Below are 16,725 nucleotides of genomic sequence, written 5' to 3' on the forward strand. Positions count from 1 at the left end.
AAATGGTATCTTTTATTAGTTTTGCACGATCCTTTTATCGTTGGTATTTTTCTTAGTGCTGTGACTATTGCTCAGAGGTCTTTTATTTTATCGGTATTTCTGCTTCAGCGTTTTCGGTATTTCTTCTTTGTCAGAATTCCTTTGGCTATTACATTTTATTTCTGGAATCCTTTTCTTTTTGGCATTTCTTTTCTTTCGGTTTATTGTTGTTACTGAAATTCTGTTTTCAGTTATTCACGTATTCGAGTATTTTATTATGTTAGAGAGTATTTTTGCAAACTATCATTAAAGAGAAACAGGTCGGATGATAGATTATTTTCCATCGACAACAAACAAGGGGAATAATCGATCTCTAGTGCGTCTTAATATTAACGAGAACTTCGAGAGCAAGTGTCAATGTTCTTGCCAGACAGAAAATAAAGTAATAACAGAAGCACACGTGGTGTGCTCTTAATTATTCATTAATAAACAATTGATAAATTCAAAGTATAATTAATGTTCCTACGCGTTGCTCGAGTTTCTATAGCAATATTATACTTTACGAATATTTACGCTGCACTTCAGCTGTGCATGTGTATTCTTCTTAGAAGCACGTCGACGTTTCTGTGGTTATCTGTCCTGATTTTGTTCAAATCCTTTAACGTCGGACAATCCTCAGTGAATTAATTACAACAAGTACCAACTGTTCTATCTAAATGATATTTAACATAAAAATTGTAAAAGTTTGATAAACCTCTCATCGATAATAGAAATCCAAATTAAACCAATCTCCGGACAAATGAAATTAGCTTCAAGAACGTAGTCTAACTCTTTGCCATAACTTAACCAACAATTAACAAACTATTTCATCAACTGACAGTTTTCTCTTCTTAACTGGTACACTAATCGCACAAAGCAAAGTGAGTGAAAAAATACCAGGAATATCACGATCCCATCAGGTAAATCCCACCAACTATGAAAAACCAAATTCCAGTAGTTAAAGCCAAAAAGTGGAACGTCCAATCTGTACTACAGAGAGAGCGCAATAAAAAATACATTTTCGGTTCTCGAGGAATAAAACGAAGCCACGTAATTTGTCACTATCCACGCGAGATCAATACGCACGATTTTTTTCATCCCTCTTCCCTTTGTCCCCTGCTCCCACCCCACGTGAGATGTCGTACTATCTCGATCGTCGATCCGATCGGGTTTGCCAGACTAATCTCTTGCCGATTAATCTATCGAGTGTCGGGTAGCCAGGATCTCGCCTAATCGCGACCGACATGCGATATTTCTGCTCTATTTCGAATCGATTTTCATCCATGCCGCTTGTTATTGTACGGTCCTTCGTCATCGTGGTCGGCTCTCCGACTCTCGCAATTTGTCTTCGACACGGCCGAATGTGTTTAGTTTTTGGAAAACAAGCGTTTAATGCTCATCGGAATTCCGGATTATATCACTGTGTTGGTGTATTCTGTGATGTGTAACACAAAACAGAAGAAAAATGAATATTTTATCGGAGAGACGGTCTTTCTCTGAAAAAACAAATTAGGGAAAATGTGTGTGTGTATTTTTCAATCTTCCCGCGTTATTTCATATTCAGTCCAATTATAATTTTCTAACGTTAATAAGTATCTTAAAAAGTTCTTAAAAACTCTTACCTTACTAAACATCTTGCTGAAACATTGCAAATTTTGTTTGTTTGCCAGAATAAGAGCAAGATTGAAATAGAAAAGTTGGAGGATCGTAATTTTTGACCACATATTTTATCAAGAATTATGAAGAAATATTATAAAAAAGACGTTCAGGAATATATCAAAGATTAAGTCTAACTCTCAACTCTTGCAGTTTCTCTCTAATACGAGGCAGAAAGTTTAATTTTTGACGTCGCGTTCGCGTGTTTTATAACGTGTAGGATAAAGAAGAATAAAGACGAGGCGTTTCTTTAGAAATAACGCGTTCGTGTGCCTTTTTATCTTGCTGCGAGTATTGCGCAGAATAAAATTCAATTCGCTCACCCTTGCCATAAGGAGCAAGTAGAAGAAGGTTCACCAGCGCAGCTCCAGTATCGTGTCCAATCAACGTGATTTTTGTCGGATCGCCTCCAAAAGCAGCGATATTTTCACGTACCCAGCGTAGTCCCATAGCGATATCCTTCAAGGCCAGATTTCCACCAGATCCTGGCGTTCTGTCTGGATACGGACGAGTCCTCAAGAAACCTGGAGCATTTCCAACCATACTTGACTCTACCTTATTTTTTTATGAAACAAATATGTACAATATTATGCTAATTTTCTTTTCCATTTGAATAAAAATTTACTCTCATTTCTATCTTTGAATATTCTTCGATTCTCTTACTATTTATTCGTAGATATTAATACATTTACGAAAGTAGTAGTGTATCTGAAGAATCATTAGAAACTTGTTAACTAATTTGAAACGTTAGACGATAAAGAATCTATATTCGATATTGTAATAATAATCTGGTCAATTTCACATACTAAAAATAAATCTTTTCTTATTTTCTATCGTTATCGTAATTTATCGTTATTCGGTTTCATGTTATAAAATGACATACAATTAAAATACAATTTATATCGCAAATGAGATCTATCTTTTTTTCATCGCGCTTAATTCCACGACAAAGTTATGCCGGATATCTGAGTGCCGTTCGATTACAGGAAAACGGATACCATAGGGAACAGTTTGTTTCTACATTCACGGATACCGTAATTGAATATACTAAAGGAACCGTAAAATATTAATCCGCTATCGGATGGATTTATACGACCGTTGGACGCGCGCAATTATAACGTTAAATAATGCGACCGTGTCGTTTGTGTTTCTGCCATAGAGCCGTGCACGTGTGTACGTTTCGTTTGGACAGAGTTTAACGCGGCAAATGAATAATGAGCAAGCTTTTGGGGAATAAGAATTCATCCGAGTTGGATGAATTATTTATTCGGTGTTCCTGCTTTATTTGTGTTTTCTTATTTACCATGCATTATTCACGAGAACTTACAGTTTTTTACTTTCATTTTACGTTTTCAGTTTTCGCGAATAAAAATCCCGTTACGTGAATACACGTGCTTTTTTCTTCGGATTTTATGTGCGATCGATTAAGGAAAATAATGGCAAAGCTTGCGACTTGAATGCGTCTGTATGTTGTCGTTGCGTAATTTTGATATTACGTGTACACGTATCTGAATCTCAAAAATGTCGTCTTGGCTATTTATCATCGCTGTAATAATATCACTGTGGAAAGAAACGATTTACTCGTTAGTTAAAAATTATAATTCTTGTTATATGTATAATAATGATACGTACCTAAGATTCCAAGACGATAATTAAGGGTGATTACTATGACGTGTCCAGCGCTTGCCAAAACGGACCCATCGTAGATGTTTCCCGTTCCCCATTCGAAACTTTCACCGTGAACGTACACCATCACAGCGTATGGTGCTTCTAGTCCTCGAGACCCTACGGAATTTCATAATTTCAATTCTGAAATCTATTATTATTAATATCGCGACTATATGTGGATTATTATTAAAATATTGTAATCTGTTCTAATAGCATTTCATAAAACCTCGATAACTCCCTCCCTATATTAATATATTTCGAAGAAATATTTTTGACGAAGCGATATAATATTTCCATTTAACGATATCAATTTAATTAACGAATCACAAGCTGATTCGTCGAAGAGATGCGCGAGTCAGATCTTTAATACGTAACGTAACATTCGATTTACCTTGACAACTCAAGCCATTACCTCGTTATCGAGATCAATCGATCTTACAATGATTTATTACCATGGTAATAATCCAGCCTGCATTCACGTAGCCCATATATTTCGAAAACACGTCGTTCATCATTAACGCCACCTCCAAAAGTGTCCTTCTACCGTGAAACAACGCGTAATTAAATGATAAGAGATCGTTGGGCGATTTCATAAGGGAAACTCTCAGACCGGGGAAGAACGACGAGCAGGTTGAATTGGCTGGATTTAAATTCATTAGACGCAAGGGGTGGTTTTACGTCCGGAACAGCGTGGTGTCAGTTTGCTCCAAGTGCACGGCTTGTTACCCCTAGTAATGGTGAGTTACGTCGCAATAACTTCTGCATTTCTCCACGCGTACAGCTTGTGTTTATTAACTTGGAAAATATAATTTTATTACGTTACATTTTGCATGTATCCTTTAACACATTTTCAGTATTAAGAAATATTATTCATATTTGCCTATTCTAGATTATATGGTTTTATTCGAGTTTTATTTGTTCCTCTTTTTCTAAAGAAATCGAAGTGCTACAGGGAAGAATGGTTTTCTCCCTCGAAACAACCAAACATTTTTACTTTATGCCAAGAATTTATTTCGTCTATTCGATTCAGAGTACTACGATAATTTTCAATACCCAATAATCGAAATCTGTTCTGTCATAATAAATAAAGAGAAATTTATGACAAATTCAAATATTACATTATCCCTGTGTACATAGGTATATCGATTTGTTCACGCTTACAGGAACCTGTACGAAGTTCATGCACATAATAAATTCCTCCCATAGCCGCAAACCGTATCATAAAAACTAGCATCAAGTACATCGTAAAATAAACTCTGACGAGTATGTAAAATGAAACTTCCAGGCAAACTAAACTAAAGCACCGTATATACTTTTAAACTCAAAAATCATTATCACGTTATAAAAAAAATTCCAATACGAAAATTCCACCCTGTTTCGCGCGAAAAATATAAATCAACTGTATTCTTCATTTCTTTCTTTCAGGAATTTTTAGAACACTAGAAGAGATTCAATGGTCGATTGAAATCGATTTTCTGCGCGATTAATTCCGCCTGTTATCCGTTTACTTGTCACCGTAATATCACGTTGGCCAGGTATCGTTAATCGCGCTCCAATCACGGCCAAATCGCTCTTTAACCGGTTGCTATAGCGGAAACGGACGCGAAGCGATTAGCGGGCGACGACGGTTTTATTGGTTTCGTCGAAAATTCAATTTCTCTATCGCGTTACAATCCACTCGACCGATTTAATTGGCAGCGGCTCGCCTGATCGAAAACGGCGAAACAACAACGGTGAAGCTCCCTCGCGATTTCCTCGATTACGTAACAACCATCCCCCTTTCCGCCCCAGCTTGTGTTCCATCGTGTACAAGGGAGAGACACCGGTGGAAAAAATTCGGCTAAATCGTTGATTGGGATGATACACGGTTTGTGTGGTGAAACAGAGGGAAAATAAAACGAGTATTTCGCTCGTTATCGTGAACCGGATTTTTTTCCAAATGAAGAGAAGACCTGGCGTGGTAATGTATGGTTGATCAAGACCAGAATTGGCCACGACTAAGATATACCGTTACTCTATATCTATTTACCATGTATAATTCCAACGAGAGTCATACGTTATACGCGTGTTTGCATAGAAATTGCATTTCATGTAAAAAGAAAAAAGCGTTCTTGTGATTTCGAGTATTTCCATTGTATCTTGTTACTAATTCTTATTTTCTCTTCTTTATGCTTTTCTCTTGTTCGTCATTACTTCATTTGCAATCTACTTTATCCCACGTTGAAACACGTTATTACATAACAAATGCGTATTTCCCTGCCATCAAATTCCCGGGGAAGATCACGAAAGGCAAACTTTTAATTCCAATCTCAACTTTTCATCGTGCAATTTCGTCCTCCGTGTTCACACGTTATTTCTCTTTTTTCCTTCCCATCGAGTAATTTATAGATGCAGAACAAGAGTAGTCATTCGTTCAGAAATACGTCTAAAAATAAGCACGTCCAAACTCTATGGAGATTAGGAGAAGCTTGTACAAAAACCGTACGCAATAATTAATTTAAAAAAAACTTGCTGACCATATGGAAATTATTTTTCGCCATATATCCAAGTATTTGTCAATAGAAATTTATTTAAAAAACTAGTAGATTGCAATGAATTTTCAACGCTGACGTAAATTCGACCGACGTGAATTTGCTCTCGTAAATTCGACTACGACGTTCATCGAATGATATACGAGGCGGCTTTTACTTTCGCGACAATACCAGGCATAAAGGTCGTAATTACTTGGGAACTAATTACTCGAGGAAGTAACTTGTTTCGTAATATCGTATTATTCCATAAACAGACGATAGGTGGCAGGCTCGAAATTTCCTGGCCGTGTGTTATTAACGCGTGCTAATTAATTACGAGCATTACACCTGGAATCTTGCGAATATAAAGGCGAGATTCGCGCGTTTAATTAGATACTTAATGCGCGACACATATTCCCTCGTCTTTCCTTTTATTCTCCCTCATTAACGTTATGTCAGCAACTCGTGACGTTTCCCTGGCGTTTTTCCGCGAATGTTGGATATAAGTTTGTTAATTACGCAATGAACCAAAAAAAAAAGAAAAAAAAAAAAAGAAACAGAGAGAAAGGAGAGGAAAAATGGAAAGAGGAGTTCCAGAGTGTTACCTATGAAAAAGAGACAATTTTTGTGTTCCAATGTAATAAAGCGCTTTCCTGTGATTTATTTTCAACAGTGATAAAAACGTGAATTGTCCTTTTTCCGTATAAAGGTAAAGTTATTCAAACAATGCGTTTCACGATTAGTTGCGAAAGCACTGTTTCCGCTGTATATTCTAGATGTTGACATTTTATTCTCAACATCTAGAAAGTAATAAAATATACAAATGATCAATGTAGGCTTGTTACACAAGTAAAAACAAGAAGAAAGGAGAGGAGAAACGTAACACAGAGTTTTCTTCTACTTACCACTGCCGGGTATGTACAGGTTCAAAAACAGGCAGTCCTCGCTCTGGTTGGTCAGGAACATGTACAAACGTTTCAGCTGTTGGTATCTGCCTAGAGACATTTGCAACAAAGCAGCTGTGTCATTGCTGATGTCGGGAAAGTGCTGGGGGCAAACCGCGCCGAAGGAATCCGCCAGTTTGATGCCGTCCCAGGGGATCGGCGATATCGGTGGTCGAAAACGTAAATCTCCTACGGGAGGTGCCGCGTACGGTATACCCCGGAACACTTCTACGGGATCTAAGTGCCTGCTGTTCAAATCCTGCGACAGATACACGAGATACTATGTATTGCCAAAAAATATATATCAAAGGAATGAAAGATTGGACGATTTTATCAACTTCACATACGAAATGACCGTAACGTATGAAATATTCGGTAATGCGAAGAAAGTATTTGAAAATTTGTAGATATTTTATGAAAATAGTAAAAAATGTTTAGTAGAGGAGCTAGTAAAACTCGTAGAGAAAAGTAGCGATAATTTTAAACTGTCTTTTATTCGCCACTGTATATATAAGTTTCCAATAATTCATAGATACGATCCTGAAATCACATTCGCCGATAGATGGGATTTTCGATTAGCTATATGAATTTCGACAGACACTAATAACCACGAAAGTACCTCGTTACTTGAATTCGGTGTGCGCAGACCAGATAGCGAGATCTCTAGCGGTAGTATCTCTGCCCGGGAACACACAGTTAGATGTAAATCCTCTATTTTATGTACATAAACGTGGCTCGGATGTTCCTGTTCCGAAAACTAATTACCTAATTACCCCCTGCGTTTCGATTATCTCTGCTTGACGAGAAGATCTGCTGGATTCCCGGCAATCCACGAGCATCGCAGTTTGTCTCATCGAACGATCGATTTCTGTCTCTCCTTTCCAACAACCGAGATTTTTTTTTAGGAAGGCAGAAATTTGACGAAAAAAAAAAACAAGAATTATCGTAGAAAAGATTTTTTAATTTAATAACTAATGGTAATTTAAAGATTCGTTAATTATTGAATACGTTTTCAAACTTTGACAGTCTATTTTACCATTGCACTATGCGCTACTAAGCTTTTCTCCGCGCTATGTACCGTGACTTTTGCTTGGCTTCGACCAATATAATTACAATGCCGTATCAAAATTGAAATTAAAATGACACAATTTATAAAAATTTTCTACGGCGAGTGTCGGAATACTTTTGCGAGCCATTGTACTCGCATACATATGTGCATATTCAATGCTATTTCCACCGCTTTTTTCACACTCTCCGCATGTTTCTAAACGCCTATATATATTTATCGTGGATACATGAAACTATGGATACGACGTTGAGGTACAAACATTTTTATTTCCAATCAATCGCTTCAGAGAACGGTATAAATTCGCGAGACGTTTGCGTGTGGCCGTTAACGAAACTCGATAATTGCTTTCGCTAGATGTAATTGCACAGAGAGAAAGAGAGAGAGAGAGAGAGAGGGAGAGAGAGGGAGAGAAGGAGAATGGAAGAGAAAGAAAAAAGAAGGAGAGAAAAGGGATGGAGAAAACATTGACATTCTTGGAAGCAATTATACCAGAAGGGCTAATAAATCTCGTTTGGTGCGCGTCGACGTTAATTGCACCTCCGGTTGGTGGCCGTGAGAGGTGAACTTTCGCCTCTTCTTTTCCACCCCTATTGAGAAGGACGATGGAGCCGCATCGAGTTCAAAATCACGAATTCCCATTAACTGGAGGATTCGCGATGTTACCCGGAGAATGATAAAGAGAGCAAGCTGACAATGTTGGAAAGACGTGAAAAAAATTCTTGCCCCTCGGCCTTGTTTCTACCCTTCAGCCCTCTATAATTATGGCATTTTCTATCTTGAACGCTGTCGAAAGGAATTTTATAATGGAAGATAAGTTTTTATCGAGGATTTATAATATCAGTGCCATGGAACTGATATTGATAAGAATGTAATATACTACGAAAAAATGAAAAATGGAAGAATAAGATAAATTCGTTTAAAATTATTTTTACATCATCTCTGTCCATTTTCCATCTTCTACTTAAGTAGGACATTTCAATGCTTGGATTTTTCACCATTGTCAATTTGACGTCTAAAAATAAATTAAGTTCAAACGAATCAAATGCTTTCTTTCTTTATCGTCTTAATTTTCTCCCTTTCTTTCCTTGTTTCTTTATTCCACTTTTATCCTTTGTCGCTTCTCTTTTATCTTCCGCTTTTATTCAGCCGCTGCCTCTGTTCTTTCTTCGCCATTCTTCCCTCTGGTTTTACCGATTGTGAAAATATTCGTGTAAATATTCGCGGAAATTCTATAAGCCCCGGTGATCAAACAGGTCCATCAAAAAATAACGCTTTTCCATGACGCTCGGAAACAACGAGAGCTCGATGATCAAAAATATACCATGCATACCAATGCTTAGAAACTGACGACTTTGCGTTAATTTTGAAACCGCGGGCTCCGATTAAGTTCCGTTCGGGATTTTATTAAAAAAAAAAAAAAAGAAAAGAAAAGAAAAGAAAACACGCAAAGAAGAGAGAAAAAGATAATTGTAATAGGAGCGAATGTTCGATTGCGGGGAAAAATCGACGAGAATGGAGAAAATATTTAAATGAAAAAAAAAGAAGCGGCCTGACGATTCGATTCGACCTCGTTCGCGCTTGTGTTTTCGAGTCCGTAAAAAATTAACGACCTTCACCTGGCGTCGCAGCGTCGACAATCAGCGTTCGTGCTGCTGAAAACGTCTATGAAGCAACGTTGTTGATGCGTTATTTATTCCCGCGGGGTCATTGATTTCCCTCGTCGTCGCGCGATTGATTTCTGTTGGTACACCCACGCAATTATCATCCCTCTCTGTTTATTCTTTTATCTTGGCTCTGCCTGTGCTCTTCCTGGCCTTTTTTTCGCTTTCATTTCGGTTTGTTGCGAGACTTTGATTCCAGGAAAATCGAGCGCTCGATGCGTTGATTTTGAACTTTGTAACGAGTCGGATGCCGATGTGTGCTCCGTGTTCTGGTTTACCATCTCTGTGACACTTGAAACGCATGAAACGCGGAAGAATGTGTTGTAAAAATGGTCGATTAAAATATTTTACGAACGCGCGAAAAATAAGATGCTTTAGGACGATATTTGTATCACTTACTGTACTAGCGATAGGTCTGATCGTAGATGGACTTATATCACTGTTTCAATATTGTTGCACTATTTTCTCGTTTAATGCATTTCAATTTACTTCGTTCTTTTATTACTTGTTTATTATTCTTATGTTTTCTACAATCTATTATAAAAATAAATTATTGTAATTTTATAGAAACGTTTATTAAAACGCACTCATTGTCAAACGAAATTGAAAATTAAATAGAAAACGGGCGAGCAGTAATGTTAAATATAATTACTGGAAACTTTTATAAATTCGACGCGTAATTAAAATTTCGAATGCGTTTTATACTAAAATTTCATAAAGATCAGGAAATTAAAGGGACTTGCATGTATATAGGGGAAAATAAATTATACGCTCGCGGTGGCACGAAAAGCTGAAACACTATTAGTGATACGAGTTTGCTTTCATTCGGATAGCCCTTACGTGTGATATAAAAGCGCTTCCTTCTGTACTTTTTAACCCGAGTATAATTTTTAAAAACCGTTGCGAGCAAAAATTGACGCCAACTCCCGCGGTGTTGAATGAAAAAATTCCATTTTGTGGTCACGAGACGAGAGAGACCCGTGAAAAATCCCCTCGAAACGACCATACAACAACGCGTGAACTATCTTTCTAAAACGTTCAAACAATCGCAATGGACAGCCTCTTTATTACGTCAATTTGAAAAAATGCATATTTCCACGGCAATTTCCCAATGAAAAGAGGCGTCGTCGCGCTCGAGTCCCGACGACATTAAAATAATTTTCGAAATATATTTTCGCGCCAATATCTCGCGAGCCCGCAGAAAACCACAAATATTTGCGCGCTGTTGTGCTCCGGACAAAAATATTTCATTGTCCTCGAGAGGGAAAAAAATGGTAGAAAAAAAAAGAAGAAGTGGAAAAAGCAAGAGAAGAATAACGCTGAAAGCTCGTATTAAAGCGCGAGAGTAAAAAGAAAAGAAAAATAGCGCGCGCTTAGTGCAACTTGGACTGCGTAATGCGTTCATAGACGCACGAACGCGTCGAACGGTCGTGCTTAAGAATTAAAGAGCAGATCTGGGCCACTGCGATAAATAGATCGGCTAGAAAATCCGAGACGGTGCTTTCTTAGTTTATGGAGAAGCTGTACTTATGCTGCACCGCTTCGAGCCGAGCAATTTTCCGCTAATGCCCTCATGAAAGAAAGAAAGATCTCGTACACACGGCCCGTATCCTGTGAAATTACACTGTTCCTCGAGATATGGTTCCGGCCGTATTACCCTCGAATTCTCGTAAATTTAATTCGTTGGGGAGGGAAAGTCGAACTTCGTGAGTCTAATGGAAATTGGAGACGGTTAGAAAAAAAGCTCGAATACCTTGGGAGGAGCAGAATGATTTTGCGTTAAGGAAACGGTAAGTAGCGTTAGGTGACCTTAACGTAAGATCCCTTAAAAATCTACTTTTCTTTCTTTCTGACCATTCTCCAAACTTTTTATTATTTTAATTAAGCTTATAATCTTCGAACTCTAAAAATTCGTTCTTATTTCAACGATCATTCAATATCATCATTTCCAAACATTCTAATTACCTAATTTAAAACAAAATCCTTTAAAACATCTACCCTGTTTTTCTTCTTTTACGATTTCAATTTACGATTGCTAAACTTTAAAAATTCTTCTCTCCTATTTTAACAATCTGTTGGTACCGATCCTTCGTACCTCTTAATTGTCCTTTCCTTTATTAACGATCATCGATAACTTCGCTCTTAAATTTCTTAAAAGACGCAAATCCTTTCGTAACTCATCCACGATAGCATCGTCAATCTCGGTACGATGCAAATTTTCCACTGAACCATAAAATTCCACGCGAAGTGGCCACGAGTTATGAACGCGTCGCTACGAAAAATTCGACGAGACATTTTCATTTCCACTTGCAAGTCAGTTTATCATCCATAAAATCTCAGCGATGCGACAGCTGCCCCGACTGTACCGCGTGTCATCAGCAATTGACATGTAAACTGTTAAATATTTTATTAATAGGTCATAGTTACTGGCAAGCAACGTTCAACGTGTATACGATGTCCATCGTTCCGGGTAGCTAACGTAATGTCATCGTTCCGTAATTATGTTGGTATTACCGGGCCGACCATTATTATTGTCAGACTGCGGCATGTGCACCGTGCACATATTAGACTGTTTGAGCGACGGACTAACGTAACTCCGTAATTACCCCGTGATTAACGTAATACGATCGATAGTAACGAAAAGCGTACTTAGCCATGAAATTATCAACAATTTTTATCCTGAATTACGAAGCATGGAATAATAAAGTGTTTAAAAAGCGTGAATTTATTGAACGCTTGATAAGAGTTCATTTTTATTTATAAACTGTATATTTCGAGAGAGCCGGAGTGGTTGGTATATGTACCAAGGTTATTTTCTAATATATACATATATATATATATATGGCAACTAAATGATTGTGGATTTTATCATTACCAGCTAATGACAAAATCCGCAATCTAATAGCAGAACGTGTAATTTAGCTCGAATATACAGTCAGTTCTAGCACGCATGTCCTTAGTCCTTCTTTCAGCTACTTTAGACTAGTGAAATGTTAGATGGCAATGACAAAATCCGCAATCGCTCAGTTGTCAGCCCAATAATTTTAAGTATTATATTTTGTGAATATACACAGGTACGTACACAAAGGATCACGGAGAAATTCGACTACGTACTTGAAAATACCTTTTACGAATATGTCGGGCGTGTTATACGAAATATTTTGAAATTCCATTAGCACTGTTATGAGACTATAACGACATATTGAAACTACAAGCTATATAGTATTATAGATGCAAGTACGTACTTGGCAGAGATCAAAAAAGTACTTCAACGGTTAATTATCCATTAAGTTAATAAACCTGGATATTCAGTGTGGTCGTTTTAGAGTAATCTCCTATCGATTATCTGTTCCCTCTAGTTGCGATTATGCAAATTCATCTATACGTGACAAGTTTTTAAACTTGATTTTGTCGAAAGTGCTATCTGCGAAGTAATTTTGTTATTCTTGATTTTCGTTTCGACCTATAGAATTTACTTATCCGCTATACATCGCACTTAGGACAACGGTATGTATCTTAAGTTTGTACAGTGTAGACGAATCAAGATCCAGACAACGCACTTATTACACTCTTCGTCCTCTCGAGCATCGTAGGAGAGAGAGATACGCAATCCGGTGTATACGTGAGACGACTGCCTAATCGGCGAATCATTATAATTCCTTTTTGCAGACGGCAATTTTGCCTCGAAACCATCCGCGTGCAGACGTGATCGTAATTCTCATTATCGCGGTGGCGCATGGAAAAGTTTCAACCCCGCAAAGTGGAATTCGAACAATTCCTGCTGGCCAGGACTGACTGGCAAAAAAAATTCCTTCGTCCCGTAATAGATCGGGTAAAAGAGAAGAGCGTATTTAAACGAGGGGTAGCTGACGAAGAAAGAAAAATAGCCAACGAGCTATAATAGAGTCTTCAGAGTATGAAGAGGGACTTGTTAAATAGCGGAACGTGTAATTTAGCTTAAATATACGGCCAGTTTTAGCACGCATGTCCTTTTAGTCCTTCTTTCAGCTACTTTAGACTAGTGAAATATTCGTTCCTTGTGTTTGCGCTTGGGCGTTTAATTTTTCAACCGAAAAAATTATGTACATGGTTGTGGTATCAAAGAGAATTGCTTACTATTTTGGGCGATATGTACGTAAAAATTTAATAATCGATTCAAAAATGGGTTTAAAAGGAAAATTTCAACATTTTAGTAGGATCTTTCCGGTGTATAAATTTTTGATATTCCAATATTTCACACTATAAACGTCTACGGGATGTTCGATATTAGTACTTAATACGAGTGCTTTTAAAAAGCTTCTGAAAGGAATCGGTAAACAGAATTTTTAACTACGATGATCAATAATATTAAATTTTCAAAGAAAATCCATCGTATTTATCGTAAAACAACATCATAATACGAAAACACTGTTTGGCATTGTACAAAAATCCAGAGCAAATTCTAAATCTGTCACGTATTATTCGTTTCCCTTGCGATCATATTCTTTGGTTTACATCTAAAAAAAAAGCTTACCGAGCTATTTGTCGAAGACACGCAGAAAATTCTTATTCTTCGTATGTGAAATTCACTGTGCAAAACCAACGATAGCCGTCAGAAGGTTAGGGCGGTTTCGAGCAAAAAGAATCAACGAGAACGGTGTCAAATCTTGCGCGATTCCGCGCGGAACGGAAACGAGGGAGCGCGCGGTCGTTCCGGCTGAACTGCGGACCCGTAATTTACCGAGCGTTTTTAGCCTGGCCAGTCCCGTTGGATGGATGGATAACGAGAAAAGTTTTTCACCCGGGACGCCTGCTGGTCTTTACATTACGCGCTGCAACTCGCTCGTTTCTCGTTCGCCTGGCTCGCTCCATTTCGCGCGATTGAGTGCTACAAGAGGGAAACGTCGCAATGTCAATCGTTTCGCTACATCGGCGTAGCGCGTTGCCCTACCGATCTGTAAATACGATCGTTTCTAAGGGAAGATTTGCGAGAACAAGCTTGACCCGTTATTCGTTATTCGTTATTCATTCCATGATCGTCATTCTTTCGCGGTTGAAAAAGAAAAGGTAGTAGAGCGATACGTTCGTTCGTCAGAATTCTAATTTCAAATGAGTTTTCCAAGGTAGCGAAATTCTGAATTGGCTCTTGACTCTGCTACGATCCTTGAATTTTTATGTTTCAAGAAGATGTTTAACGTAAAATTGAAGCGAGAATATACATATCGGTAATAATCTTTTTATTTAGTTGTAACCGAAGATATTTTTTATTGCCGGAAAAAATACGATTGGATGGAAAATAAGCGAAAGAGCAAATTGCAGGATTAAAAATTGTCTGATTTTATGGGACACGTAGCGACTTCAAACTTTTGCTCGGTGGGATATAAATTTCACATTCGGTTTATAATCTCGAGTTCGTAAATCAGTTGATCTAAAAATATCGAATAGCTTGAAACTTCAATGACCGATATACCGATTTTCTATCAACGATCTCAAGTATTATCGAGCAAGCGTTCGAGTGCTCTACGTTACCCGACATAAAAGAGAAAGATTTAAAATTCAAAAACGACGATGCTTGCTATCGCCTGAATTGCTTAAACTCGCGGAAAGAGGGTCGGATAAAAGATTGAATAAAAGGTGCTCGACAATCGGCGGATACTTTTCACGCTCGCGAAATTGGCTGTCCGCTTTCGTCACAGTACTGGATTGCCTATAAAATCATTCGACGTCCATCGATCCTTTCCCTTGTCGATATGAATATCTATTAAACGCAATTCACGTCTCGCAGCGCGACGCGACGTGGCGATTGTCGCAGTAAACGTCAAGTTGGCGTCGTTTTTGCCGGTTGATTGACGTCGTAAAAATCCGACACGAATATTTCCTTTTCAAATGATAGACGCGACGACACCGATGTTTAAAAAAAACAATTCTCTGAAAAGCACACCTTTTATTTTGTATACACGCAGAGCGATGAAGTGTCGTTCGAGTGAAAAAAAGAAAGAAAGGAATTGAATGGAGGATAATTGAAATGAACCGGTGAGTTTTGTCTGGATGATGGAAGTAATATTGGAGAACTAAATTATGGAAAATATTTATCGCAGCGCTGCTGTGTATGGATATGTGTGACACCTGTATTCGGTATGTTATTTACGTTTTATGTTTTCTATATGAAAAATTTTGAAAACTCCACAAATGCAATTAGAAGCTACTGACGTTCTATTGTGCTAGCGAACATAGTTATTGCGTGTCATTGCAATCCAATTGGCGAACTGTGATAAATATTTGGCTGAAATCGATAGACATTTTGTACGAGAATAAATTTCTTACGTAATGGAATTATGTCACGTGGAATTTTTATTGTAATTCGAAATACCGGTCGGACTGAATCTCGAAAAAGGGAAATATAGGGAAACTCCTAAAAGTATTTTAGTAAAAGAACATTTCAAATACGTATGTCAATTACACGTCAAAATCATAAAATCGATGTAAAAGACTGATTTAGGAAAACTATTTAATCTACGCATAAATTTCTTGATCAGAAAAACGGCGCGGAAATTTTATGTTCGTTGCTAAGGTGTTTAATAAATTAATCTGTTTCATAAATAAACAAATTATAGATCTAGAATCTTAAGTATACGATTTTATACGGTTCTCTATACTAATCAGTACTATATACATACAAGGGATATAGAAGACTCGTAGCTACGCTCTGCACGTTTCATTCTACTGATTCATAATTACACATGATGTCCTACCAATAAACCAAGCATCCGTATCATCTTCGAAGATTCCAAAAAATCATTTTCAGGATCGGAACTTCAATCTTAATTTCCATCACGGTTCGTTCCACAAGATCAGAGCTTCGAGAACGAACAGGAAGGACTAAAAACTCGCTGCAAGAAAGTAAGACGTTTGGCGATGGAGAGAATTTTTCGAGTATCCATATTCGCGGTCTCGGATTCATATTTCCACTGCATCGGATATTCAAACTCTATTCCTAGCCCAGGTAACCATTTCGTTCGATAGTCTCTCCCACCCTTTAGGGCCAGTGTGCTTCGCCACGCCGCTAAAATGGCAGAAATCGATGTACTCAAATATTCCATGAATACCGCGGCAAAGATTTCTGAGCTTAAACGCGATGCGATACATAGTTATCGCGTTGGGAAATTATTTATACGATCGCGTGCTTTACGACCAGGACACAGTGAATCTCCTCTTTTTAT

At 37.7% G+C, this 16,725-nt stretch overlaps 1 protein-coding gene across 4 annotated transcripts in view; it reads right to left on the minus strand.

Moving 5' to 3' along the window:
- The window catches only part of LOC122570748 (neuroligin-4, X-linked-like), a 223,234-nt gene that overhangs the window by 19,244 nt on the left and 187,265 nt on the right, over window positions 1-16,725 (minus strand). For all 4 annotated transcript variants that reach the window (XM_043733545.1, XM_043733546.1, XM_043733544.1 and 1 more), the window contains 3 exons: window positions 6,758-7,055; window positions 3,307-3,459; window positions 1,998-2,198 (listed from right to left, as the gene is read on the minus strand). In XM_043733545.1, the coding sequence (XP_043589480.1) occupies window positions 1,998-2,198; window positions 3,307-3,459; window positions 6,758-7,055 (652 nt within the window). The remainder of the gene's footprint in view (window positions 1-1,997; window positions 2,199-3,306; window positions 3,460-6,757; window positions 7,056-16,725) is intronic.

Source organism: Bombus pyrosoma, linkage group LG9 (assembly GCF_014825855.1).
Source record: "Bombus pyrosoma isolate SC7728 linkage group LG9, ASM1482585v1, whole genome shotgun sequence".
Lineage (NCBI taxonomy): Eukaryota > Metazoa > Arthropoda > Insecta > Hymenoptera > Apidae > Bombus > Bombus pyrosoma.